The sequence below is a fragment of the Semicossyphus pulcher genome, unplaced genomic scaffold (genome assembly GCF_022749685.1).
Source record: "Semicossyphus pulcher isolate SPU_LCO1_2020_fin unplaced genomic scaffold, fSemPul1.0.p SCAF_12, whole genome shotgun sequence".
NCBI lineage: Eukaryota > Metazoa > Chordata > Actinopteri > Labriformes > Labridae > Semicossyphus > Semicossyphus pulcher.
The window spans coordinates 24,636,899-24,664,431 of NW_027211626.1; the positions used below are offsets into that span (position 1 = coordinate 24,636,899).

General features: G+C 39.8%; 1 protein-coding gene across 2 annotated transcripts in view; it reads left to right on the plus strand.

Moving 5' to 3' along the window:
- Positions 1-3,027: 3,027 nt before the first annotated feature.
- Positions 3,028-27,533, plus strand: part of piezo1 (piezo type mechanosensitive ion channel component 1 (Er blood group)) — an 86,660-nt gene continuing 62,154 nt past the window's right edge. For both annotated transcript variants that reach the window (XM_069658255.1, XM_069658256.1), the window contains exon 1: positions 3,028-3,323. In XM_069658255.1, the coding sequence (XP_069514356.1) occupies positions 3,260-3,323 (64 nt within the window). In that variant the 5' untranslated portion in view covers positions 3,028-3,259. The remainder of the gene's footprint in view (positions 3,324-27,533) is intronic.

Below are 27,533 nucleotides of genomic sequence, written 5' to 3' on the forward strand. Positions count from 1 at the left end.
GTTAATAAGCTATTGTCTTTTTTATTATTTTCAAGCTGTGTGCCAATCAAATGGTTCTTGCAGGCAAAAAAAGTAGGTCTACAGAAAAAATCTTTTGCAATGTTAAATGTTGTACTGTTTGAAACAAGTGATTAAAGAAAGATAATCGGAGATTCAATACTTTGATATAGTTTAATTGTTTGATGTAGTTAGATTAATTCCACTTGATCACCTATGACAATCATTAACACAGCCATATCCCCATTGTCCCCATTGTCACAGTACTTTTACTTTTGAGTAATCTAAATGAATTATCTCTTAATCTATGCACAAAGCTCTTAACATTAACTCAGGGTCTCTTCTTAATTCACAAGCCTTTGTGCTCCAGTTTCCTCTTGCTTTGCAAGTTAATGAAACAGGTAAATACATTTTATAAGAGAAAGGAACAGTAACAGGATTAAAGGGTTTTAACACGTATAGTTAGCTTACTAACCTACAACTTGCACTCTAATCATTAAGAAGAAAGGCTTAAGGGGCATTTAAAAAAAATAAGTTAGTCTTAGTTTAATATTTTTACTTTCACTGCTTTTACTTTAGAGGTTTGATGGCAGTCAGGACCCCTTAAAGGTGTAATTTACAGCATTCAGAACCACAAGTATTATCTCAAACAAAAGCAAATGAGGCAACACATCACTCCATTGACAACAACATTTTACCTTGCTGATCATTGTTTAAAAAAACACTTTAATCACCTTTAAATACCTACAGCTATGAGCTGTACGATTACTGATGCACTCCTTTGGTGAGCCATCTGAAGGGTAACAGTCAGTAAATTATGTTGTGCTGCAATGAAAGGACAGTTCACACTTTAGACCCAGTGCTTGGAGAAATGATCTGAAAGTAGATATTACAGAGAACTAGTGGGAAAATGCTTTAAAGCACAAAAACAGACAATCGACACAGCACTTTAACCGATTTAAGACCTACTGTAAGTGAAACGTGTACAACTTCATTAAACCTAACATTCCTAACAACCGTACCAAATGTAATGATAGGATCATTATTCTACTAACATGTGTGAGGTAATGCCGAAAGATCCAGCTGCTCTGGCAGACTTAGCACTCCTAGTCTCACACATGGCTGCTGTTAAAATCCCTCTAGAGGCAAATGTCGACATACATGCAATCTATACTGATCACTTTGCACCATACCGCATGTCAGCACCCTTGATTTATGTGCCCGCTTCAGGCTAGGAGTGAGATTGTGTTGAGATACAATAGTATGGAGAAGTTTACATATGCTCTACAGCCTTTAACACCAGTCATTTAATGTATTGTGCCTAGTCTGTTTGTGAGTGATTCTGTGTTCCTCCTTGTAAAGCGACCTTGGGTCCCATGAAAGGCGCTATAAAAATTAAAGTTATTATTATTATTATGTTGCTAGAGAGAAATTAGATCAGATCAGGGAATGACAATCCTGAAATTCAAGAGTAAAATGGTAAACAAAACAACTGCTACTATAGAAAGGACTACCCCTAATCAACACATATTATTTCCATTATAAGTATTTTCTTTTTCCAAGTTTTATCCTATTTACAAATGTATACACGTTATTAATATAATGGTCTTTTTGTCCATGATGACTGCATACTAGAGGGCAAATTTAACATTACTTCATGAACACACAGAGAAGAGAGGGAAAAAAGAGACACATGCAGGAATTAACAGAAAGAGCTGGAGACTGGTGAGTTTAGTAAGGATTAGCTGAACCTGCTTTGGCTTGCTAGAGGCTATTTCTTTCATCTGTTAAGTGATCAAATCCATGTAACACTTTTTTTTTTTGGTGCTAGCTCTCTTGCTATCTCTAGCTTCCTCAAACATAGGCCTAAAGAAAATGTACTTTAATTGTTTTAAATGAATGACTTCAGCTGACTGCTTCTGAGGCCTACTGCCCTTTGCTGTCTTACTTTTCCAATGTGAGGTCACTCTATTTGTCTCACTGTAGACGCACTGAGCCAACAGTTTCACAGGGAGGAACTCACATGCACTAACATGCACATTCAGCCGTTCCAGACAACAAAACAAAGAACACAGAGGCTTGGATAACATCCCACTCAGAGGGAGTGTGACTTCATTCTTTACTCAGGGCACATTTACTAAAATATATCTTAAGGGAGTAAATATTCTTATGCTGATATGCTAGTGTTCAAAATGTCATAGGGCTATATGGACTATGGGGGTCACCAGATGTTAAACAGAAGGGAAGGAAATGCATAGGCTACGTGATCGTTACACATTATGTTATTTGTTCAGACTTTTCAATACATCTACCTAATCTCGTAGAATACTGTATAATTCCCGTTCTAAATGTAAATAATCTCACTATACAATACATTTATATATAGCAGCCAAAGAGGTAACCAGTGAGAAATAAACAATGCCTCCATTGGGGCAAGAAAACACATGACTTGGGCTACTTTTCGCACACGCACACACACAACCTCTGCTTCAGTGTTGCCCTTACCGGACCATGTTTACTGTGTTTATTTGTACGCTAGGGTGCGCCACTGACATACTATTTATTTTGGTATCACCTAGAGCAGACCTACATTACTGTAGATTCAAGGAAGACCTTCTTGCGCCAGCATTGATTGACGTGGTCGTGTCAAAAATTACATTCCATAAACAAGCAAACAATTTTGAAACCCAAGACAACAGTTTCAATTATAGGTCATTATTTTTCAAACCTCTTGTGTGCTGATTATACTCGCTACAGAAAGCGTGCCTAATTTAACACAAGCTGTAGCGCAGCACAGTCACAGGCTGTGTACTGTTGAGCTACGAGTCGAATAGAACTGCAGCAGGGAGGAGACCAGCCGACCCGGAGAATAGCTCCTCTATGAACGCCCTTCGGTCTGACTTGCCTGTGAATCACATTTTCCACCTACAACACAGTTGTTACTTCTGACTGGGCCCCTCTGAAGGAACACATGCAGCAAACCCTTTCTTCTCCTCCGATCCGAACACTCCGCTGAACGCTGAAACAGGCGACTACTTGGAAACTTTTTTTTGACACTTGAAGATTTTCAACTAAAGTTTTGGCTCTGTTTGGGGGGAGAGCATGAGCGGATATCGGAAGAATGGATTACTCATTTCTCTGTCACATTTAATCAATCAACCCAGATGAAGTCGTTTAAGTTCGAGTTAGTGTTTCGGACCTGATCTTCTGTAGTAATTGATCGCTGTTCATGATCGGGGAGTGAGTATTGATATGCGCTGACATGGATCTTCAGGTGATTGTCTGGCTGTTCTACTGCCTTCTGCTGCCCACCGCGCTGTTAACAGGTAACTAACTTTCACTTTTTTAAAAGGATCTGTAACGATAAACATGTGTCAAAACTTTGTTTCACAGTTCCTTGCAATCAACCGCGCTGAGGCGAGCGCTGAAACTCGTAACATACTGGGTGGTAACTGCTGAGGCAGCTGGAGGGAAAACTATAAAAACGGATTTTTCCAACCTTTCTTTGATGTCTCATTTATTCAGTGATAGGGACCAAGGCACATTGACTCAAATTGATACAAAAGACTTAATTTGTAACGCATAACGCGAGGTTGCCGTTTTTAAACCCAAATCTCAGTCCTGGTTTGGTGGTGCTGGTGTCGCCTCCCATGGTAACGTTGTTGTGACACTTTCCAATAGCTATGTGAAGCTATGTAGTTGTATGTAGTTAATACATGGGCAAGTAAGAGCGTTGAAGAGAAACTGTTTTAAGGTGTATTTCTGGTGCACAGAATATTGTTCTGAATAAATCCTGGTTTTCAGATTATTCAGCACATGACCTGCCGTCCTGTCAGTGTGCATAACGCTTCAGTCTTCTTTGTAGTTGGCTCATCTCAGCCTGTTGACATTGTGTCGTTAAGAGGTTTGATGAGTGTTAAGTGGGCAATGGTTCCCATGCTTTTGTCCTGCCCATGTGACACCTGTCCTTTGCATCTTTAGTCTGATTTGTTCAATTATTACCGCAATGATTTCATTTACGCTGCAGATCAGAATGCAGCATCACACTGAACATGTGCTCCTCATTCATTTGAATGAGGAAGGGCAGAGTACAGTTCAGTGGGGTCAATAATTGACCTTATGTTACGTTTGAGATGTTTTTTTTATGAATGTTATGGAGTTGCATCAGGAAAACCACATCCCAAGGTGCAGGCGCCACTTTGTTACAGTACCACTGCTGCACACCAGGACAACTTGGCAGCTAGGCCGACTCTGCCACAGCTTTATAGAACAGTTTCCCTTCCACAACAATTTTGTGCATGCAGCCATGTGGCAAAATAGCAGCCTTTCCCTGGATATTTTCAGCTTTTTACAAGTATAATGACTCTTTTATGACATGGCACATGTTAACTAACAACTTAACAGCTCAAGCCTGGTACATGACACAGGGAATCCCAGTGAGGTTCACCATTGTGGTTTGACTACCACATCCTGTCTGCCTGCTTTTTGCCTATGGTGGATTTTGTCTGCCTGTTACAGTCTGAAAGATCTTTTTAGACTCACTGGCTTTGGAACGTTGGGGGAGATGTCACATTGTCGTCAATCATAAGTAAGAAACCAACAAAGAAAACACTTAGGGGTAAACTGTATTGAAAGTTTTGTTGTGTTTTGTCAAAACTTTTAAAGAATAAGTGTTTTAGTCGTGTCCAAGGAAATGTTGTCGTTTTCGGTTGTTGAATTTCAGTTGAATAAAAAAATAGCTGTTCCTGAAAACCCTCTTCCTGCAACACAAGTGTTTATTTACAGATAAAGCATTCAAAGCGATGCTGAAAGTATTGAGACACACAACAGTGACTAGTGAGAAGCAGCGGAGACAGTGTTGAGCAATGCTTTCACTTCCAATGAATTGGAATAATTAGTCATTCTCAGTGTGGCAGGCAGCTTTGGGTTTTTCTGTGTTCATGTCTCCTAAACAACGGCTGTGTGTACTTTATAAATAATGTTCAGAATCCTTCTGGAATGAGTAATTCAGCTTTGGTTTTATCTCTATCAACTCTGAAAAATCAGTTTCTAAATGACCATATGTCTGTTTGGCGCCAACTGATACAGTTTGTTTTAATAAAATGTTTAAATCTGTGTGTACGGGTGCATAAATGAGAGGGAAAAGCAAAGATAGAGCGAGAGAGAGGACGTGCATGTGACAGGATGTCCCTAGCTAGAATGTACGCTGTTCAACACGTCACATGAGTTTCTGAGTGAAAGGATGTGAGACATGCCAATACAGTTGAGCAAGAAGTTGGCACACACACACACACACACCTGTTAAGCCTGAAGCCACAAGTTTTGTTGTTATTTTCTATAAGAAGTGGACATTTTGATCGCCATCAATCCCAATCCAATCTGCAATCATCCATCTACATATCTTTCCATCCCTCCATGTTAAATCCATTTGTTTGTCATACCCACCCAACCTGCCAAGGATTGTTGGGCTAGAGGCTATCCCAGCATGCATTTGTGTTTTTTTAAGTCCATTTCCACACTTTCTTTAACCGGTTAACTGTTAACCAGCTGAAAGTGGAAAAGTGGCATCTGTTAGTCCAGACGAGGACGACATGTTGAGCATCACCAAGCCTGTAGAGTTGTAAGGGCTTCTTCAAAGTGCCTGTCGATGAATGGATAAGAACAAAGACGGCTTATCTGAATTATTGCTTTTGCCTTTGGGCATAGGTTTGGCTTCAGGAGTGAGAGGGACACAATGAAGTCACGGGAAAGAAACAAATAAAATCAAAGTGCTTTCAGCGGCAAGTTCTATGTTCGTGGCTTTCCCATTAATTCACCTACCTGATTTAAGTTGGAAATACATGAGACAAATAAGCCTTACAGTTTGATCCTGCTACAATAGTAACACCTTTGTTCCTTTATATCACAATATAAATGGAATGCCTCCCATGTAACCAGGTCTTTTCAGATTAGCTGGTTATTGTGGAACAGTATGCAGCCTGAGAGGCAAAAACCATGGGAAAAAAAGTTCCACTCACTGCTGAAACATTAAAGTAGCTGACGCCACTCGGTGCCAGGCAGGTTGGAAAAGCATACAGTGATCACACACACACACACACACACACACACACACACACACACACAAAGTTTTCCAAAGTAAGGTTGACCCATTCTCTACACATCTTCGAGCCAAAGAGGGAGAGGAAAACCCCGTGTGACTCTCTTTGTTTTGTACTCTGTGATGAGTCTCACATCTGTGATGGAGACTTTTGGGACATTCAGTTCTAAAGATATAGTTTAGACAGACTTGTTGTCTTTTGGATTTTGTCTGTTTGTTTGACCGCTTGTGTTGCTTGCTTCTAGAATTTTAAATGCAGTTTCCTCCCTGTTTCCTGTACAAAGGCCACATTGAATCGTTTAAACAATGATGAGCTATGGGCTCCACAGTCACCAGATCTCAACTAAACAGAACTCTGGGACAAATGGGGGGCAATAGCTTTTGAAAGAATGCGGCCAGTAGAGATTCAATCACTTTGAGAGAAGACCAAAGCTGAGGCCTGTGCTGGCATTAAACCTGACTAAGAATGTCTCTGTTGGGTTTTCTTTCATTAATGTGTGAAGTGGTGGCCTCTTGACCCCGATCACTTCACTTAAATTTTCTATCTATAGACCAAACTGCTGCTTGATTTATGTGTCGTGCTCTCAAGTGACGCTGCCATCACTACCATGGCAGAGCGGAACCGAAAACATTTTTACTGATAGCGAAAGCAGATATGTTTGGATAAACTGACGGATGAACGAGGCTTTGGAAGCAGCCTGCTCGGTCTTTAGCAGTCGTCCCCAGTCAGTCCTCTGTCAAGAGAAACTTGTTTTTGAGAAGTCTAATGGAGGGGAATTCAAAGTGAACGTGAGGTCATAAAGCGGAGGAGTGTGGATTTCGTTTTTTCTTTTTAATAAGGTAGAGAATATCGGAGTCGCTGAATATGGAGGATATCTAGCTGCCTTTATTTCAAGGGCATTTTGATGACTTCCAATCCTATGAAGATTTACAAGTGAGATGCCACCACAGCAATGATGATTGGTTTACGTCTGTCTTCACACCCAGATTAGACTATAGCAATGATACAGCAACATGATGTACTGGAATGGCACTGGTGCTAATGTCAATCAATAAAACAGATCAACTATCTGCCAAAGATGATCAGTCCTAATGATTTCCAGTGTCTTAGCCACCGCTGCTTTAAAATAGGACAAAGAAACTTCATGATTCTCGTTGAACAGCGTTGTAACAATGTACACAGGCTAGTGTATGATGGTCTCAGGCTCAGTAGAGCTTACACATAGAAGAATGACACTAATTAGTCTCACTCAGTGAGGTTTACACTTTAAATGACATAAAGAGTACTGGTGTCTCTTATATCAAATATTAAATTAAAATACCTAACCTGTTGTGTGTAGTGTGTGTGTGTGTGTGTATATTGTAGTGTTGCTAAGCCAGTGAGTCATAGCCATTCCACACCAGAGCAGTTTAACAAGACTTCATGGCTCAGTGAGAAATACTCGGAGTGTGTGTGAGCTGTGGGGTTTCTTGGAGTGGAGCAGCGGAGGAGGGATGAGTGCACATGGTTTAGGAGAGATTGATCTCCGCTAAGACAGAAGGAATGCCGCAGATCTGATCATCAGTGGCCGAGTTCAACATTTTAACCCCGACACTATCCGAAGAATTAGCTGCTGCTCTTCCTAAATAATCCCCCCACAACCTTTTATCGACTCTGCTGAGCTAAGTAAGATTTTCCTACAGGCTGGCTCCTTTTTCCTTCTCAGTTTTAATTGTAAAGACATGCTGCTGCATGTTTGGGCCAATGTGCTGGGAGTGTGGCACGTTTGGAGAGTTCAGAGCCAGGACACTGTCTACTCCAAAGCTCTAACTGGGCCATCTGTAATGGAGCATTAACTCATGGAATATCTGACCACAGAATTAGCTTTCTGGAAAATATAGATGTCATGTAAACAAATGTAAACTAGGACAAAGGTTGTTGAATTACAATATTCAGGGGGATAGATGAACAATTATCCGGGAGAAGCAGGTTTTTCACAATCAGATGTGAACATAAACAGCCTTTGGTAAAAATGTCATCCATTGTTCTTGCTCAACACTTCCACCAGACTGGTTGCCAAACACTTTTGAGACACTGGCTGCTTTCGTCAGTCGTCCAGCTGACAGTTCCCACGGAATAAAAAAGAGAAGATAGGTGTCCTGTCCCTGTCTCTGTCTCTGACGTGTGAAATGCATGGAAGCCACTTCTACACCAAACAATTTCTTGGCAATGTTACAACCTTACTGCTGTGCTTTTGCACTGAAGGAGTTTCTTTGCGCACTTTATCAGAACATACTGCTTGGTGGCTTCTAGTTTGACACGGGTATGGACACACTGTGTTTACAAAGACTGAAAAGATTGAGCTGATTGAGGACAAAGAAGTGTGTGCTCACTATAAAACACTTTGCAATTTGCTCTTTATTTGATTGAGTAAATTTTAACCTATGTATTGAGTGAAGAGTATCTAAATTATGAAAATAAATTTCTCATTTGCACACATATAATAACCAAATAAAAATGAGTAATAATAACTCTTGACACAGACAACTTTTCAGGCTCACGCAATTTAGAGTCACCAACGAGCATGTCTTTGGACTGTGGGAGGAAGCCGGAGTGCCGGAGTACCCGGTGGGAACCCTCACATCCACGGGGAAAACATGCAAACTGGAGCCCACTTAGTCTGTACCAGGATTCAAACTAGCAACGTTCTAGTTGTGAGGCGACAGCTCTAACCACTGCCCCACCGTGCAGCCTTTCGGGAATTCAAGCTGCTCAAATAAAAATAAATTATAATAACAACATTAACCTGCACATGTTAATTTACTTACTAATACTCAGGAAAGTCAGCCAGTGTAACCGCTCAGAGAGGGCTACAGATTAAAATTTCTTGTCACATACAGACACGCCGACTACAAATCGACCTGTATATCTAACTAATAAATATATGAACACTTTCATTCATTCTATGATACACAGCAAAACAGGAATCTGAGCTTTAACCCTGATGACACACCGACACTGGTGAACACCAATTAATCCAACCCTGTCTGCAGCCAAGAACAAACATTGATCCATGCGCACTCTGCAGTACAGGCCCAGTATCTTTGCATAGATTTTATTACATTATTTTGGGTTGCGACTGTTACTGTTGAAAATTAGGTGAACTTAACTAATTTCAATTTCACTTGCTAACTTATATACTTTAAGTATAAAACACAATTTGCATGGATTTGATTTACTACCCTCATAAATCCTTTTTTACAGCGCTCTTTTGTCTGGCATTCTAATCTACGGATTGTAATGACATCACAGCGTCTGTAAAATTCCCTTCAGACAAACAGATTAAATCTGTTGACATAAAATACATCTGGAGTCTCACTCACTCACTTGTTCTTCATTTAACCATATAACGTGATTCTTATCAGCGAGTTGAATATGCTCGGTTGCCATGGAACAGTAGATGTTTATGTGAAATGTCTGATACAGTTGAAAGCTCCAGTGTTAATTGACCGTAAGCTGTTTTGGTAGACACATTAAGATTCCCCTAATGCCTGAATGAGTCACCTGGAAAACTAAAAGCCTTTGACAAAAAAAAATCAACCTTTTATTTATTTGCCCGACACTAGTTAAAGAATTATTTAATAGTGATAGTCCAGTTTTTTTAAGTGATATTATTATTACTTTGGTCGGGGGCATCTGGTAGACAGGTAAAGAAACATGCAGAAGGGGCCTGGAAAGTGGATATCAGTTTTTAAGTTAATTAAACAATGATGACGCAGTAAGGAATCACATTCACAAGGCTTTGGCGCTTGGACTCTACAGGGAGGTATGGTGATTGAAGGATGTCAGCCCTGGAGTCCAGACTCTGGTGGAAGTGTTGGCTTATGATGTCGTCTGAGGTTGATGATATGATGAAGCTGATGATGAAGACTGGATGGTGATGGGAAGGTGGAGGGGCGCACATAACGATGGCATGAATGAACCGGAGGCAGAGAAAAGCCATATTTACAAAGACAGCAACAATATGTTCACAATGAGGGTGTGATGCAGTGCTAATGGACAGATGTGAGCAGCTGATGAGAACAGCTGAGGACAATAAGAGTGAGTATGTGTGAGTGGAGTGTGAGCAGTATGGTAAAATGGTAAATGGACTGTACTCATATAGCGCTTTTCTAGTCTTTGCGACCACTCAAAGCTGCTTTTATACCACATATCACATTCACACACACATTCATACACTGAGGGCAGAGGCTGCTATGCAAAATGCCCAACTGTCGATCAGTTAACACATGCTATGCCGCCGGGAGCATTTTGAAAGACAACCGACTCTACCACTGAGCCACAGCCGCCCCATGTGAGATAAAGACAATAAAACTAACGTGCAAATCTTGTCTTTTGTGTGGAGTTTTTCACACAAAGTTTAATGAATCTAAATTGTGTGTAAAAACAGAGGAATAGAAATGGATATGTCTTTCGTAAGCTGGTGTGAATGTTTCAGATGTGTGGTCATGGAACAGGTCCAGTATTAGAGGTTAAACAAACAAGAAAAACTGTCATTTGTTTACGGCTGTGATGACTTTAGTTAAAGACCAGCTCCTGTCATGTTTTAAGACATACAAAATGCTCTGCTTGAAATAATAAATTGTGTCCTTCTCCCTCATTAAACATTCCTGAATCTTCATAGTCCCCGCCCACTATGTGCTATGTTTCTCCTTTCGTAAAAATACGGCCGAAAGGGAAGGGAAGCTACTGTATAATAGTGTGTAAGTGACAAAGCTGAATCATTTGTTAGGGAAGTAGTGGCAGTCAATAGGAAAGTTATTAGTTATTAGGGTTGAAGTTTAATAGATTGATAGAATAGAGATATAATAGAATATAAATGTAATAGATTCAAATGTCCCTGCAAGTAGAACTGCATTTTCTAGTATTAAAAGACCAATAAGGAATTCTGGTGACCAATCATTTAGTGCCTTTGGTGCTCATTTAACTTTGTCAGGTGTCCATGAACATCAAAATATTTGCCCCCTAAGTGACTAAGTGTTGGAAATGTAGACAGTTTCACATTCACATTTGGAATATTTAATTGCTCCTGCAGCTTCTGTTGGCTCTCTGTCTAATCACTGTAATTGTCATGTACACGTTTGATGTGTTTGCTTTTAAAGACATGGAAACACAAGGGCCAAGGTGGAACCCTGCAGCTAGCTCAGTGTTAACATGCACACACAGGAGACCAATGATTTTAACATCAAGAAGCCATAAATTACCTTGGGCACCGCCGTCGCAGCACACTTTGTAATTAGACAATATGTGTGTGTGTGTGTGTGTGTGTGTGTGTGTGTGTGTGTTTGTGTGTGTGTGTGTGTGTGTGTGTGTGTGTGTGGACGTGTAAGAGAGGGAGAGACAGTGTAACTCGTAAATGTCTGTTTGGCCATTTTCTTCCACAATAACAGGAAAGCAGGTCAGCATGGACTCAACTGTGTGTGTACACAGACACGCACACACACACACACACACACACACACACACACACACACAAAATGTTCCATTGCCATGCTGAGTTGGACTGCACCTTCGTTGCATGTAACTCTGCACTTTCAGTTTTGATGAGTTCCACTGAACTTAAGATTTTTTCCTCGCTATGTAAGGTGTGGAATAAAACTCAGACAGAACGGATGACATCATCGGTTGCTTCGAGCAGTGGTTTGGTATGGCGGGATCTCAGCCATGGCTTCATATAAACGTGCCTCTGCATTGCCAGACAACAATTGTAGGGGTGACAGAGAAAGTTTGTGGCCTTCTGCACATAAATCCATGTATAGGGTGAACTGTAAGAGAATTACATTTGTTTCTAATTCAGTTCTGATTAATAGAATGTGGAGCAACAGCATATTCTAAGACAAAAGCATTATGGGATTTCACAGTAAAAGCGGATGAATGTTAGTTTTTCTGTACACAACATGTTCTCATTCCCAGCTTGCTATAGGCGGCTGCCTCAGTGGCTCTATACCTATGATTATGTAGTAGGTAGACTTCTTCAGTCACTTTTGCTGGTGCAGAGCTCTGAGGTCAAGTTAGCATTACAAATATGTAACGTCCACGCTTTTAAAGGTCTGAAGCACCAGCAATCGTTTTATTACCTAACGTGCGTGTGTACATCATGTGACCAATCTAAACCTTGTGCTTTAAAACTTTCCGTATAATTATGAGTCCCTTTCTCTCTCTTTATTATACGTCAGCTGACATCCACCACACACCAAAACATTACAGAGGAAGGCTTCCAGAAATGCGGCTGTAATTGACAGTTGGATGTCAAATGTGCTGCCTATTCAGTGGATAATCCTTTATATGTTAAGCATTAAAGAAATGGACAAGAGGGATATGTCCACATCATATCTTTAACCTTGATGTTCTCTGCAGGATTCATAAGAGTTGTATTTAAGGACAAACTAGGAGGTAACCTTCTGCAGCTTGAGGCTTATTAAGTTCAGAAAATCCACACAGCACTCAGCCCTCCATACGTGATCATCCGACTTCCTAAACTTGAAGCAAAGATTAAGGAAATGAAGGAATTACTAAAAGTATAAGTTCAGTCCAGTTTGCCTTTTTATCATTGTCACATCTCATATATCTGTATGTTGAAAGAAATATTTGCCAAAATTGCTATTCCCCTTCTTCTCCAAGTCCTCCTCTTAGTCTCACTATTTTGCCACTGTCTTCTATGTTTGCATCCATTGCTTAAAACCAGGAGAGCTGTGTATGCTCTGATTGCTAGGTAAACAACTTTGCACCATGTGAAGAGTCAGTTTGGCATTTAAAGTGGCAGTATGTTCCATTTGAACATGAGAGTTTTTAATGAAGATTGTTTAAAAAAATATGTGAATAATCTGAGAGTAAAGTAGCAACTGTGCTTATATTTATAAAGAATTGTTTTACTGTGTTGGTTCATGAGTTAAAAGTGACAGTCATTGGGTCTCGAGTTGCAGTGTTCGTGTCTAAACTCTTTAATCTCACATCCAAAATGCACATATGTCACCACAAAATGTGCTTCACATCACACCAGGGAAGGAATAATTATGTCTAATCCATCCAGACAACTCCTGCTCAAATTTCCAGACATCCAGCATTCATTGCGTCCAAGAAGGGCATCTAGTCATGAGGCCGTTCTTAGTCTTTTCACCTCCATGACGAAAATAGTGCCTCTGTAGGGGTGAGGAATGGAGAGTGAGGTGGAATGAAAAGCGACACTGACTGAGGAGGGGCTGTACACACTCTGTAACTGGAATAGATGTTGAAAGCTACAACTTCCCAAACAATTACTTACCATTCCAGATTACAACTAACTGCTCCCTTTTTCTCAACTGTGCAAGTCTTAGATAGATAAAAGATGCTCAGTGTGCCAGTTACCAAATAGTGCATTTTCAGTTGGAAAAATTATCTTTTAAGATACAGATGAAGCACAACACAGGCGCATGGCAGCGACGGCAAAAGTGCAAGCAGACTATTTTTTTCAGCTGTCGTCATACACAAATAAAATTCAGGAGAACAGGACAGGCAAGTCCCAATATATCCACAGGGCAAGATTCATGGGGACGGAAGTAGAGAAGGGTGATAGAAACAGAAGGCAGTGTGATGCCTGACAAATACTTAAAATGCATCTTTTTACAACCTACAATAACAACTTTGTGGGTCTTTGTTGTCATATTCACAAATGCTTGCACACAGCATGGCCGAAGTTAAAACCTAATGTTCAGGCCTCTGCAACATCAGTATGTTACAGCTTTATTGAAACAGCCGGTGAACATTTTTGAATGCAAAAACCATAAAAACATCAAGAAATAGATGTTTTTTATTTGGACACATTTGGAACAATAGGCCTTGTATGTTGAATTCTACTGTACATGGGGGGGGGGGGCCCTGTCTAAGATAAGTCTGGACTTTACACTTTAATGTTTGTTGATATATTATATGGGTGGCCGTGGCTCAGTGGTAGAGTTGGTCATCTTTCAATCGGAAGGTCGGAGGTTCGATTCCTCAGCTCCCTCAGGCTACATGTAGAAGTGTCCTTGGGCAAGGCACTGAAACCCAAATTGCTCTAGGTGGCATACCCAACGGGTATGAATGGGATAACTGATTGACAGTTGGGCACTTTGGGTAGCCTCTGCCATCAGTGTGTTAATGTGACATGTAGTGTAAAAGCAGCTTTAAGTGGTTGCAAAGACTAGAAAAGCGCTATATAAGTACAGTCCATTTACCAAATATATCAATTGGTTAAGAGTTTATGGTCTTAGCTTAATTATGGTCTAAAAATAGATTTTGGTAATTGGACACCCTCAGAGGCAGTGCTGGTGGCTAAAGGGGCCCTCTGCTCCCCCTATTGGTACAAATGGTTTGACCTGCTCAGAGTTTGGGGGGTCCTGATTGATTGCTGAGTTTTGATGATGAACCTCAATTCTGTGCCGTGTTACTGATGGCTGTGCTACAGTTGTGTTTTTCTGTATTTTGTTCTTTAATCTATTTTGAAAATTGAAAATTATATTATATTTATTCAATTATACATGTACAGTATATTAATATGAAAATAGTTTTGTATTTCTTGATGGTTATTTATGTGGACATATAGATCGCTTTTAGTTAGCACAGTCACATGCTGTGCCAACCATCACCACTAATACTTCATCTGTGGGAAACACTGAAGAACAAAAAAAGCATCCTAAGTATAGGTCAACATTTGGATGTGGACATTGGATGCATTTTGTTTGGAGGCAATGACAACTAACCCACAGTTAAGTCCACGAGAAAGATAGACTTTGTTGTTCAACTCTGAAGCCTTTTTTAATACAAGGATGCAAGTGTGTTTGAAGTTTAACATGTACCTACTGCCTTGTTCAAATGCCGTCTTACTGTTTTGCAGGAGCGTTCAGGTTTCCAAGGTGTGTCTGTGGATGTGTGTATTAGTTGGTTAGCTATTAATGGACTGCATGTAAACACACAGTGATAATGTGGGTCTAAATGCGGAGTGGAGTCGACATCTGTTTCAGTCTCTGGCTCTTATCAGACCTGAAGTCGAGTTAGTGAGTCATTTCTCACTCCTTTTAGTTCAAATGCTTTTAATATATATTTTTAATCCCTGTCACTTTGTGAGAGACTATGCCATGTTGTCATAACATAGAGGGGGTCTCGGGGAACAGGGACACGCAGGGCTCTCTGAAGCTGCAGCCGTTTGAAAAGATATTCACTGGCAAGGACCACGGCACGACAATATGCGTTTAAACGTTTAATGTAAGTTCAGGAATTATAAATGTTGAGACAAATTCATGTATGTTGAGGGTGAAGGTGTCGTCTGTAAGGCTGGTCTGGGAGGATACACTGAAGGAAGGAAGGGGGTTAATAGATGAGAGGGAGGGAAGGGAGGCTGGGTCAAAGCAGCTGAGACACAGTAAAAGAAAAAATGACTGGGTATAAGTAGGCTGGTCAGGTGATTGTAGGTGTGGTTTAGGCATGGTCATTTTTCTTATCCTACCAGCTAACATACTTTCTTTAGTGTTTTGTCTTTTTCTTAAAATGTGTTACCCTCCTAGAAATTGGACAAAAGCTACACATTATCCGATGATGATTTCAACACCATGTTGTAGGACTCTGCTGCCTGTGTGGTAAAACTGAGGGGACACCTGTTTCATACTCACAAGGAGGAGGTTAACGCCCAAACCAGCTACAAAAGCAGCCATAGACATTGAACTGAATTTTGTTACAGATTTGACCTCTATGCAACACAGATTTATTTTTCTGTGTTATACACATGCTTTCAGACTAATGTATGAATATTTTTCTTTTTTTTTTTTATTGCTGGCAGGTTCTTTTATTAAATTTGATGATGTCATAACTAACATATATGAATGTGAAGTATCCTTGAACCTGATGTACGAGACCTCTAATTGTACTCATGTAGTACTGCTAATAGCTCTTGAGTGGTGCAGCCTTTTGTTCTGGTAGCCTGAGCTGACCCTCCACAGATCCAGCGAGGATTTGGACCTGACTCTCAGAGTTGCTAAGCTGTAGTTTCACTCTCAAGAGTTTTCAGACCAACACTTACTGATGTATCAGATGTTGAAAACTGGAAACTGTATGCGTACAAATACCCTTTTAATAACCTTACTTACTGTTTACTGTTATCATCACACAGAAACCAATGGACTGTTACAACAACAGGCTGTTAGAGGCCAAATGTTCGTGTTGAAGTTTGTTCATGGAGAACAGCTCTGGAGTTTGAATCAAACACTTTTTGGTTCGTCAAGTCATTTCATCATTCATTCACATATTCACATTCATATCATTCACGAGTCAACCCTCGATTTTGTCAAGGAAAAAAACTTTAGAGAATTATTACAAATCTCAGGGAGATCATCAGAGGAGAGATCTCTCTCCCGGGACACACTGACAGGAAGTAGAGATTGTGTACAGAACAGTGTAAAACATGAAATTACAGTATGGACAATCACTGGGTAGAATGTGGACATCTGAAGAATGTGGAGCTTCAGATGTTTTCAAGTGAGCCACTATTATTAAGTAAAATAACCCCAACACGGTAAATGTACAGAGAGAAAGATAGACGGAGGCAGAGATCTGAGCACTGGAATGAAGTGTTGCAACACCTCCTACCACAGCCTGCCAACAAAAAGAGAGATATGAAAAACAAATCAAACCATGGCAGCTGTTGCATCAGACACAGAACAAAAAGAAATACACTGTGCCTGAATATTAGGCATGCAGAGGAAATAACCAGGACAGAGAGGGTGGAGTGCTGTAGAGAGATAGGTCCTGTGGTTACTGAACACTGTTATCATGTCTGTCCACAGACATCATTTCGGGTGTGTTTTATGATCAGCTGCGCTGCAGGGTGGAGCTCCTCAACACCCAGCTTGTTATGTAGGCGGGACTGATAATGTAGCTCTTTGAGAAAGCTTTATTAAGAAAGTCCCTTTGCAGAATCAGCATTTGTGTGTCAACAAACAAACCTTCTGCCTCATTATCAGTGGCATTTTATGAACCAGAAGCAGGTAGTTCTGTTAGACAAGATTAGGGCTGGGCCGTATAAATAAGAGACTATGATGACATTTTTAAATTCAACCAATATCAATAATCTTAAAATAATAAATACATCTATTAAACTTTTTTATTTTTGAATGTTAGACCAATAGGTGGAATTTTATTTTAACACATTTGTTAAGGCATGCACTCATTGTTTAAAAGTGTCTTCTAATCAAAGGTTCTGAATGAGACAGAAACAGGTTGGAGACAGACTAATAGCAGGGTTATTAGGGCCTTTTAAAGAACAGGGATAAGAAAATATATGGCTTCGAGCGAAGAAGTGAGGACCTGAAACTTTAGACAAGAATGGAAGAATGAATCACACACAGACTGGATACCTCACAGAACCAATGCCAGGAAGCAACGCAGAGGTACGCCCTGACCTGAACAACAAACGCTGGAATGGCAAGTGATAAAGTTTGGTAATGATGTCTCACCTAGCGGACCGTTCTACAGAAGGATAGCCAAACATAGCCTGTAATATTAAAGTTTTCCAATAGAAAGCAAAAGTCTTTTGGCCAAAAAAAAGGCTGACACTACCTTCACCCCTGCTGCGGAAACAAACAAGATACAACCAACACGGGCAAGTAACTGCAAGTGATGCTATTGCTGAATGTAACTACAATAAAGTAGCCACCATAAAACAGTTCAAAGACTAGATAAGAGACCAGACAATGAACTATAACTATAAACTCTCGCTTGCTTGTGCTGTATTTCCTTCTAGACATGTTTATGGATTTTGTTTTCATTTATGTGGACTGTGTGGGAGAGCATTTGTATGGACTATTATTAAAATAGAAATGGCAGATGAGGACAACTTGTTCAGACAATTGATGCAGAGGATTTTGTATGCAATGATAAGGACTGTCAGGGCGATCATGAACACAGCTTATAATGGAGAAATGAAAACTTCTACTTTAAACCTTGTGGCTGTGCAGAGAACAAAATGTAGGAGCTTAAAAATTACATCTTAAATTACAACTTTTGCAATCACATTAACAACACTGTGAAAGTGAAAACGGAGGGTGCCTTAACAATAATAAACTTCACCAGTATAGGAGCCTTAACAGAAACATGATGGGGAACTGAAAGGATATAAGATTCAGGGTTGAGTGAGGAGCTGCAGGGTGGAATAAGTGCCAAAAACATGGATATTTTAATTTCTAAATCTACGGTATAATCATTTGCAATTTTTATTTTATTTATTAAGCATAAAGTAGCAGGCATGCATGTATCCCGGTTTGTTAAACCCAAAGCAACACAAAATCTTTACATCCTTTGTTAATGCAATGTACAGCAAAGGCTTATTTTCACTCATTATAAAAGCAAGTTTAACCGCGATGTAAACTGTTACACATAGACAACATATTCACAAATACCAACAAAATAGCAGGTGGACTTCTCAGACATATAAGACCGCCTACCTGTTTGCAATCTTCACTCATTTGTAAGGCCAAAGAAATTCAAATAGTCGAGTTCGTAACCTTCCAGAGCTGCTCATAATAGAACACGATTCCTCCTCACACCCTGCACTTTCGGGTTCTATACATTGACTGACCTTTGCTCAAAAGGTCAATCAGGCCAGGGTTAACATTGTGGATACTCACTAACCTATTTGCTTGGTCTACGTTAGCTTGAACTGTTTAAATAACAGAATCATGACAATCCACTCAAATTATTCCATAGGCAGAGATGTAGAGAAAAGTGTGAACTTCATGGAATGCACCCCAATTATGGACTCAAAACTAAGCAGGACAAGGCAAACTTTGTCCTACACTGGGCATTCTTAAGTCCTTTTTTTACTTGTTCCCTGTTCTGAGTCATGTCTTTCTAAATTTGGAGACCCAATGTTTATTAAGTAAGTTACTTTTCACAATAGATCACCCAGAGTTCATTCAGGCCCAAAACAGTCTAACAAGATTTAGATAGGCATCGGATAGGGAACTTAATGTCATTCTGGCACGTCATCAATAACATGCATATTTCAAAATATGACCATGCTGTTAGTTTTCATCAGCTCCCTCAGTATTTGCATCGTAAAGTTGCTCTTGGGCAGCACCATGCCTGTGAGACAGTAAAATAGTGGCGACCGTTTTTATAATTCATTCACTTAATTTGCAGTGACTGAAACATACTGCCAAATCCAGGCAGAAGTTATCTCATGACACTAACACACAGAGCAGGTCTAGACCCTACTCTTTGTAGTATTGTTTTGTTTTGTAATATTTTTGTCCAGTGTATCACAAAGGTTTTTTTGCTTTTGATTAGCTGTGGAAATCTTCATCATATTGTTGACCCAAAACTATTTGGTTCATTGAAAGGTTTGTCAAGTATCTTTTATTTGCTTTCAGTGACATGGCAGGGGCGGCTGTGGCTCGGTGGTAGAGTTGGTTGTCTTTCAGTCCAATCGGAAGGTCAGAGGTTCGATCCCCAGCTCCCTCAGGCTACATGTCGAAGTGTTCTTGGGCAAGACACTGAACCCCAAATTGCTCCAAGTGGCAAAGCGGGTATGAATGTGATATCTGATTGACAGTTGGGCACTTTATGTAGCAGCCTCTGCCATCAGTGTATGAATGGGTGAATGTGATATGTAGTGTAAAAGCAGCTTCACGTGGTTGCAAAGACTAGAAAAGCGCTATATAAGTACAGTCCATTTACCATTCACCATGGCAGGAGTAACCTGTTAACTTTGGGACATTTCATGATCATCTGCTTTTGTTTGGTGACTCTGGACCTTTCCTGTAGGGCTTCACTTTTCCTGTATTGTAGGTACAAACAGTACAAATGATCAGGGACTTACTTACAAAATAATCCAAACTTAATGAGATCAATTGTTTGTCCTGCAGGCCTTGAAATCCATTTACCAAATGTTTCTTTTTGTAAAAAAAACTATCTTTAAAATAGTCCCAGCAAGCCACCATTGTTATATTACAGGGTTTCTTGAATTTGTGGAAAGCTACGCGATGTCATCATTATACAGAAGTCTGTTGGGATCTTCTTAAAATGATTAATTCTCCACCTGTTGGAGAACAATGGACTGTGTGAGCTATGTGTCTGTGAGTGGCAGTGAGCTAGACGCAGAGCAGTGACTTGGCTTTGAAGAACTACATGAGTCACATTCATCACAGCTCCACAGTTTGAGTCACTTAGAAATCTAGAAAAGGTTAGCTTTTCTCTTTTGCTTTACAAATGGAAATGTGAAAATGTGAGATTCATTTTTTAGTCTTTTGCCTTTATTTGACAAGACAGTGGATAGAGTTGGTAATGAGGGAAGAGAGAGTGGGGGATGACATGCAGCAAAGGGCCGGGGGTCGGAGTTGAACCTGGGGCCGCTGGGTCGAGGGCTGTGCCTCTATACATGGGGCCCATTAACCTGCTGACCTAAACCAGTGCCATGAAATCTTGGAATTTGAAATCCGTATCTGAAGAGTGTTCAGTTTGATAAACAATAGCAGTCAGTTAGCTTCAGAAAAAGTATCACACGGTTTTGAAATGAGGAAATGAAGAACACACCTCCAGAGTCTACCGCCGATCTGACGAAACATCATAACATGTTGACACCATGGCTTCATTCAAGGCCAAAGGGTTTCATTTGGGTGCAGCAATAGCTTCATTCTGACGTATGAATTAAGGTCTTGGGAAAGCTTTCTGCAGGTCAGCTATTGTGGTCTTCTGCGTGTCCAAGCTGTTTTCGGAACCGCTTTATGACAACTTTACAAATGTTTCAAGAGATCTGTAAAAACAACTGACAAAAACTGTAAGAAAAGTATCATAAACACATTTATTATTAGAGTACAAGTCTTATAAGAAACTTGTAAGTTTATATATTGCATAAGAATATTATTAAAAGCAGGGTTTCTTACAAGATAAGATAAGATATAGTCCATGGGCCAGACCAGATATCGGCACCAGTGGGCAAAACCTTACCTATCCTAAATTGTCTATAGGGTCAATATAAGTAAATTAAAATATGATAGCCTTTTTACAGGAGCAGCTTTTCATATATATATATATATATATATTTTTACATTTTCTTATTGTCCCCTATGTGTGCCTTTGCATGATTTGCAAAAAGCATAGAAACAGCCAATATCATTAACAGTGATGTAATCTTGAACCTAGGGCAAGGCAACTAAAACATTAATAAAGGTTGTTCACAGTAATTTAAGCAATGTGTTTGAATGTGCATACACAGTGTGTTGTTTTGAAATGAAAAAATGCTGTTGAAATAAGTACATATGGGTGAATAGTAATAGGGTGAAGTGGGACATTAAGCTTAATAATTTATGGATATACTAACATCCTATTTACCAAAAATTAACAATGAGCTCATCATAACCAAATATGTGATAAAAAATATATAGGCTACATAGATGCTGTTGCCATGACATCTCTTCACAGAGTGTAGAACATCATGTTCAACTCTGCAGTGAACTGTGATGATAAGTAGCTACATAGTATTCTGTGAGTACCAATTGGTAGTATGTAGTTGTTATATAGTTTAAATGTGAAATGTGAAAAAAGTCAGATTCATATTAATCTTCTTTTTTTACGTGAATTTGTTGACATTGTCCCAGTTTGCCATTAGCTCAGGACAGTGTAATCCTGGCAAACTGGGACAGTCACTTGAGTCATTTGAAAGATGTTGCAGAGAGGACAGGAAGGATAGAGACGTCAGGCCTACCAGGCACGCCAAAGTTATGGTGTTTGCATTTCAGACTATTCCCTGGGCTGATGTGGCCACTGGCAGTCTATGAAATACCAATATCAAAGGTGGAAAGGCTAGAGAGGCTGGTTAATTTGTATATTAGGAAATGGCTTGGAGTTACGGGAAATGCATACTCCAGCTACCAACAACTTAACAAAGGAGTTTAAGTGTGCAAAGGTCAGGACAGAATCGTTGTTTTCAGGAAGCAAAGACATGGTAGTGAGTAAATTGGTAGCAAAGGCAGCTCAGAGGCAAATAGAGATTGTAGGCTTGGGGCTTAGTTTGAGTAAACTAATGTGGAACAAAGAAAATCCCAGAGAAAGAAGAAAGCTGGTAGTGGAGCAGGTACGCCGACAAGAAGAAGTTGTAAGGTGTACTAAGGCTGTGGCTCAGGCTAAGCAGGGACAGTGGATGAACTGAGAGAATGTAGAGAAGAGGAAGCTTAGCTGGAGGGACCTGTGGAGTATGGAGGATAGTCAGATCAAGTTCCTGACAGGGGCTACTTACGATGTGCTGCCATCACCCCAGAACCTAAAATGTTTGGTAGAGGGGGACCCATCATGCCCATTGTGTTCAGAGACAGACACCTTGAGGCATATTCTGTCAGGTTGTAAGTTTAGTCTATCACAAGGCCGGTATACATGGCGACATAACCAAGTTTTGAAATGTTTAGCAGCAGGGGTTGAAGGTAGAAGGCGACAGGTGAATTCAGTCAGGAAAAGAGTGCAGCAGTCAGTTTGTCAGTGAGGGCGAGAAGCGAAAAGGAGGTAGTTGTGGGGGCCGTTCAAAGCCATGCAGTAGGGTAGGTAGTATCGGCTTGGGGTTAGAGTTACCCTTACCTACCTTAGCCTAAATCCCCCACCTTCCTTCCTCTCTCTTCTCTCCTCTCTTCCGGGGAAAGTGCGGGAGTAGGGGGAGGTAGAGCGTACAGCCCGATCCGGAGGGGGTGAGTGCTAGCCCCGGACAGGGCGCCTCACCCTGGCTCTGCCTTCCCCATCTTCTTTCTAACACACCGCTCTCTACAAACTCTTCTCTCTGTCCTTCTCTCTCTATTTTTCTTTTTGTGTTTAAAACATTATTGTAGTATCAGTGTCAATACCTGGAGCTTGTATGAACAGAGCCTGGGTCTGTTGAAGTTGGCAATGCTGCTTGGGTTGCGGAGACAACTAAGGGTCATATGGTAGGTTAATTACAAGTATTGGGTTGAGGGCACAAGGGGAGGGGTTTCTTTACTGAGTGCTTATCCTTATCATCAGGGCAAAAGTATCTTGTCTTTAATTCAAATTCAGAGCTAGCCTAGTTAGTGAATGCTGTGAATAGAGCAGCTGATGGGCAGTATATATCTCAACCAAAACAATGTAAACTATTAAAGTAATTCAATAAGCAATAAAAATTGTCGTATAAAAAACAAATGTGCTTTTTTTCACTTTAAAGCAAAATATTTTACACAAATTAAATAACGTATTAGGAAAAAAAAAGTATGATTTGTGAAAAAGTGTCTGTAATTAGAAAATACATTGCACTGATTCATACCTGTAAACCTGCCAAAAGGAGCTTAAATATCTGTGTTTATAGACATTATAACTTCAAACAGTTCTGAGGAGCTTATTACAAGTATCTATAGATGGCCAGCAGTCAGGGAGAGGATAGAAAGAAAGAAAGATGATTTCAAGGGAAGGCACTTTCCTGATTTTGAACAATAGCTGTCCATTACTTTAAGAGGTGATAACCACTAATAAGCTGCCAGTCAGTCAGCAAGGTCTATCATATCAGAACATAATCTAGGGATCGATAGGAATTAAAAAATCACAACTAGAATTTGCCCACCCACATGGTACCGATATGTTAAATGTTAAAGGTCTTGGCCCATGGACTAATTATCCTTTATTGATCTACAGGGGGGAAATTTGGGTGTTGCAGCAGTACCAAGACAAAGTAGCAAGTCAGTGAATACAATATAAGAAAAATAAGAATAGATAGATAAATAAAAAATACAAGGGATACATATAAAAATACAAGGTATATACAACTGTTATACAACTAGGAGTAAGTGACAAGATAAGTAAAGTGACAAGATAAAGTGACAGTTGTGGGATAAAGTAACATGGTATGCAGGATGAGGTAAAACAGTATGGTATGAGCTCTAAGGTTAATGATATGGTACAATATAAGGTGCAATGTAAAGGTGCGTAAGTAGAATAACAGTAATGATTGGAATTATAGTATAATATAGTATAGTGTAATATAATAAAGTATACCGTATGGTAACAATAAATAATAAATAAATAAACAATATTGTAATAATGTACATTATGAACATATAGAATACTACAATATAACACACTATATAATATACTATACGAAGTGACCAGTAGATATAATAACAATTGTTTACAAAGTCTGACTCATTCACCCATTAATAGTTTACCCTTCCCCGCATTTTGCTGCTTAATTTATAATGAAAAAGTATCACATGAGAGGAAGTCATGTTGTACTGAATATCAGACCGTTTACTTGGCTGGAACCGACTGTTGTATAATTAAGATGAACACATACTCTGTTAGGAATTTATGAGCGGTTCACTTTGCTTTTTCACCTACTGGAATTAGAGCGAGAACAATGCCTTATCAAGGTTAATAAATCCTTACACTTGAACACACATAAATCCTTGCAATTAATCTAGACTAACTGTTGTTTAGTGTATAATCATTTGCTCATAAAGGCCTAATAAAGTACATAAATTAATCATAATACAGGAAAAAATGATAAGAAAATTGTAACTATTACAGACTTACTTTACAAACAGTTACAAAAAACCCAGAAGGCTTTTAAAAACGTTTTTAAGCAGTCTATAAACTGTTAAAGAGTAGCTCATAAAAATGTATAAATGTCTTATAATCGAACAATAAACATGTTTAGTCTGGTTATATCGTGTGATTAACAAAGTAGTTCCTGTTAACTAAAGCTTTTGTTAATTTATGAAATTCATCACTCTGTTCTCTATTTGTGTTACGACAGAATGAAAGCTATTACATGCAACAAACTGCAGATCTCACGCAATGATGTGTACTCCCCTCACAGAACAGCACAAACTGGCTCTAACCAGAGTAGAAAGAGAAATGTGAGATGCTGGTGCACAACTGCCCATACGGAAGGTGTCTGAGTGTCTAGTTTGAGAAAAGGTTTTAGTTTTATATGATGGTAGATGCAAAACAGTAGTCTCAATGTCAACAGAGACAAAGAAACAGAAAAAGTCATATCTGAGGAAAAAAAGACGGAAATTTAAGGAAAAATATTAAATGGCAAAAAGAGCTGAGCCGAGCGGTAGTTTAAGGGGTTTTGATCACAGAGAATTTATGAGTTGCAGAGAAAACAAAAACATGCTGAGGAGATACACCTATCAAACTTACTGGAGGAAATGTATCAACTGTATAAATAACGGCTGTGATCACTATTACCTCACCCATAGGTTTTTCCGACTGCCCTTTTAAAACGTTTCTGTTTCACAAGTTTTTGGACTGCACTTGTTGGAGCTAATTCCCCCCATGACTCAGATCACCAGCTCTAAACTATGGTGAAGAAACAGCTGGCTTTCTGTCTATAACTGAGTCACTGGATCTAAACCTCACTGAGCTGTTGTAAGAGCAGCTTGACTTTATGACATGTTAAAAGTTCCCATCGAGAAAATCCAACTAGTGTGAGATGCTTCAGGACATTTCTCCAGACTAACTAAACAAACTGAAAACTAGAATGTCAAAGGTCTGCAATGCAGCAAATGGCTACAGTATCCCTGAATTGCCTACGTGTTTCAATCCTTCGTCTTATGAAGACTGTAGCCCATCAGTAACATGTAAGAATTATAGACTATGACACTTGTTAGTATGCAATGGGTTAGCTGTCATTTTGAAGAGAGAGTCTTCTCCAGAGAGCTCTATGAGGCTTATTCCTTCCTTCGCAGGTTATGAAAATGCTGCATTTATTGTATCCATGCTGCTGAAAGATGCTGAACACACCAGTGTGTGTATAAACCATAGACTGTATAAAAAGATGGCCGACATGAAAGCTCCCTAAAAGTGAAGCCAAAACATTTCGAGCGCCCCCTGCTGACTGGCTGCAGTATAGGTCATAAAGCCCGCCTCCTCCATGTTAACAGATGGGACATGAGTCAAACTATAAAATCAAAATACACGCCAAATAAATTTTTCTCAAACATGGTTTCTGTCATTATAGTTAGTTATTATCATGCTGATTTACGTCCAAGTGTTTTTCTGACAAGTTTATTTTTAATTAGTTATTTGATGCTGTCAAAATGATGATTGACAGCTCTGTTAACAAATACGGCTCCTGCAGCCGATCAGTTCTGGGTGAGCAGAGCGGAGGACGATCCGGGAGTGGAAACGTAACTAAAACAATCACTACAGTCATTGAAGTTTCCATACCTGTGAACGTTAACCTCAGACCAACACAGAGAAGCTGTTCTGCTGTTAAACACGCCGGCGTGCGGGATCCTTGCTCTTTTTTCGGTAAGTTAAGTGTGTATTTGGGTTAGACTACTGCGCAGTCTCTGGCTCCATATGAAGTCACCGTTGCAAGATAGCAGCGCCTATCACAGGGGCTATTTTGGCATCAATTTCGTACAATTGGAGCAGACGGAGACGCGCTGTCCATCTATATGTACAGTCATTGGTATAAACTCATAAGCCCAAGGTAATAATGAAACGGGGCAGACTGAAGGGGTACTCTTTGTAAAGTGATTTGGCCTGTAGATGGATTTTTTTTACTGCATTTCTCATGCTGATGTACTCAGAAGGTGATGGATGCAGGGTCTTCCACAGGGATACAGTTTGGCTATATTTCCAAAAAAATGTTCTCGTCTCAGCACATTCTTATGCCACTATAATCCATCTTATACGCTCATGGTAATTATTGCATATTTCCACGACAATCAGTTGGCCTACCTGATTGTAGTGAGTCAATGCAAAAGCGAAATACCTTACTTGTCCAATTTAGTCCACACAGACTTTTAATAGCTCATAATTAGAACTATTGTGATTGAGAATCATTACACAGCTGTTACTTTGACAGCATTGCATATTTTAGTGTGTGTTTTGTCATTAATTAAGTTTATTATTTGAGCCCCACGCTCTCCTCAGCAGGACAAAACCCCTCAGCTGAGCCCATGCTCATATATGCATGTAGAGCACTGAGGGGCGGGACTGATACAGACAGACATGCACATTTCTCTATCATTATGCTGGTTTGAAACATAAGTCGTTTATCAAACTATTCATTAGATTAAAAAGAATAATTCAATTAAAGTATCTGGCTGAACTTGAGTTAGCTGTTGGCTGTCAGGTCAACAAAGGGATGCTTTTTTGGTAATATTGTGGCACCCCTCTTAATCCCCCCTCAGATTGCCTACTGTATATACTGACACCCGCTCAGTCTTGTAATGGCAATGACGATATGGTTTTATTTGTGTGGTGGGTTGAATGTGCAATAAATCAGAAGACCGTAAGCAACAGGAAATACTTGACGAGAGAGACAAAAAGAAAGGGATGTGTCAGGCCGGGAACAGGAGCTGTACACATGTGAGTCAGGCTCCAGCTCCTGCTGTATCCTGGAATTTCAGATGTGGTTTTTCAGGGCTGGGTTTGTTTAGTCAG